The 2,104-nt window shown below is 38.5% G+C and overlaps 1 protein-coding gene across 2 annotated transcripts in view; it reads left to right on the top strand.

The window, feature by feature from the left end:
* Positions 1-1,210, top strand: part of LOC137982355 (fibroblast growth factor receptor 2-like) — a 64,776-nt gene extending 63,566 nt beyond the window's left edge. For both annotated transcript variants that reach the window (XM_068829454.1, XM_068829455.1), the window contains one exon: positions 1,083-1,210. In XM_068829454.1, the coding sequence (XP_068685555.1) occupies positions 1,083-1,151 (69 nt within the window). In that variant the 3' untranslated portion in view covers positions 1,152-1,210. The remainder of the gene's footprint in view (positions 1-1,082) is intronic.
* Positions 1,211-2,104: the final 894 nt, after the last annotated feature.

The following is a 2,104-nucleotide window of genomic DNA, read 5'->3' as shown; positions in this document are numbered from 1 at the left end:
TTGACAAAACCAGGCAAGAGGACGGAAAAACAAACCGTCATCAGAGATCCAGGGATGGGATCCAAGGAACACGACTTTTTCGCCATGTATTTTACAAGTGAGCTTAGTTCAGTTGGTGTTGTTTGAGAAAATTCACAAAGTTCAGGTCCATGGTATTGTTGTTCAGCATTCATGGGGTCAGGGGTAGTAGTTGGAAAACTCGCACGAATACGCTGCACCTTACTGTCAAAATAATCCGCAAACATGTTTGCAAGATTTCTAGGACAGTCATTCGTTGATAATTTTTTAGCTGCACTGGTATTTAGCATTTTTCCGAAACAAGAGAACAATACGCGTTGGTTATTGGTGTTCTCCTCAATTATATTGGGTACTACTATGTCAATACTCTAAAAAATTCGATTCAGTTCCAGGAGCTTGTCTCGTGACTCTAGTGGATATTGGAATATGCAAGGAGAACCCATCGATCCGGGTTCAACTCTTTGGCTCGCCTAATCTGAATATTCTCTGTAGATTGAAATGTTTGTTTCTTTGAAGTAGATTTGAAGTCTAAAGTACATTGTGCGTCGTGTAAGTTGAATAAAAAGGGAAATGTCAGTTTGAGGGATGGCTTTTAAGTTGGCTTTTAATCCACTCCAGATTGTTTTTGTTTGTTTTTTTTGTTTTTGTTTTTTTTTTAATTTGCAAAGAGGTTTACCTTACCCTGCTGATCAGTTTACAGCAAAAGAACTTGCGGTTACTGAATTTCCATGCTATATATAGGCACCTGGTACATCACAATAACTAGCTTGTCCGGAAAGCAAAATTGTTACCTCATCATGGATGATTCATCACCTAAAAGATATTAATATCCTATCTCGGTTGCAAGCAGTTGAAAGAGTTGATAAATCGATTAGAAACGTTTTATCTCGAGTTTCCCAACATAAACAACTATCGTGTTGGTGTCCTTGAGTTTAGCTCAGTGACAACAACAAGGCTGCAAATTTGTTGTTCATTGGACAGCAATATGGCGGCTTTGATGTCATACGAAAAACGTAGAATTTTGTATTTTGTGCTGTATTGATGATTGTTTTTTTGCTTTACAGAGGTTGATCAACATGGACATTTATGACAATACCCAGTTGTACGCCAACGTGGAAGATTTGGCTGCATAAATATAAAATGATTTCCCAATGCACGAATGTGCTGGTTCTTTTAGTTCAAGTAGTGCCCCTTAACCAAGGACATTGATACTTTATGATCAAAGACGTTAGCGTAGGAGTACACGAGGTTATTTCTCTCAGTTTTTAGCCAACAACCGTTTATTTGCCAAGTTATTAAAAAAAATGCATGGCAAATACAAAAGAGACGATTGTCATGGTATGGCTATGTCGTGAGGAAAGATGAGAGTTGTGCAATACGAAGAGTGAAGGAAACAAGTGGAAAGAGGTAAAGGAAGAGGAAGGCCAAAACAGAGATGGATAGATACAATCCGGAAAGACCTCCGGGATAATGTTCTTCAAGGCAACGATGTAAAATCCAAAGCAAGTGGATACAACTGACCGGGGATGCCAAACCCACACAGAAGTGAAAGGATTGTTACAAGGATCTGAATTATCTGTAAAGTTCGCGAAGGTCAATGTCACGCAATGTTGTTTCAAGAATTTTCTAGAACTGTGACTCATCAGTTTCAAAATAGTTTGTGACTCGTAAGTTTAAAAATAGAGTTTATTGTAATAAATTTAAATAGTTACTTTTGGAAACTTCTAGACTCTCTTCGGATAATGATATAAGCGGCTCTCTAGTCAATTGGTTGTTGTTATGATTCCGGACTTCGTTCTCTATTTTGTGTTTTCCAAGTGATATTGTGTGACAACTGACAAGTGAAGGGATTTCCCCTTTCGTGTGTGATTATGACATTCTGCTGTCATATCTACAGTTGGATTTCGTGTAGTGCGATACTGCGAAAGAATTCTTCAGGAGATTTCGTTAAAGAGAAGGACAGTACTTTGCCTGTGGTCAGATAAGCTTAGAGAAGTATTACAGTTAATTGTACTGACATTGTTCTAAGAATAGTCGCTAGCTCAATCTGCGCTCGGCTGCGCCTCGTGCAACTCTTACGCCGCTT

Source organism: Montipora foliosa, chromosome 13 (assembly GCF_036669935.1).
Source record: "Montipora foliosa isolate CH-2021 chromosome 13, ASM3666993v2, whole genome shotgun sequence".
Classification (NCBI taxonomy): Eukaryota; Metazoa; Cnidaria; class Anthozoa; order Scleractinia; family Acroporidae; genus Montipora; species Montipora foliosa.
Note: the sequence above shows the minus strand (reverse complement) of the source record. Positions and strands in the feature narration are given on the sequence as shown.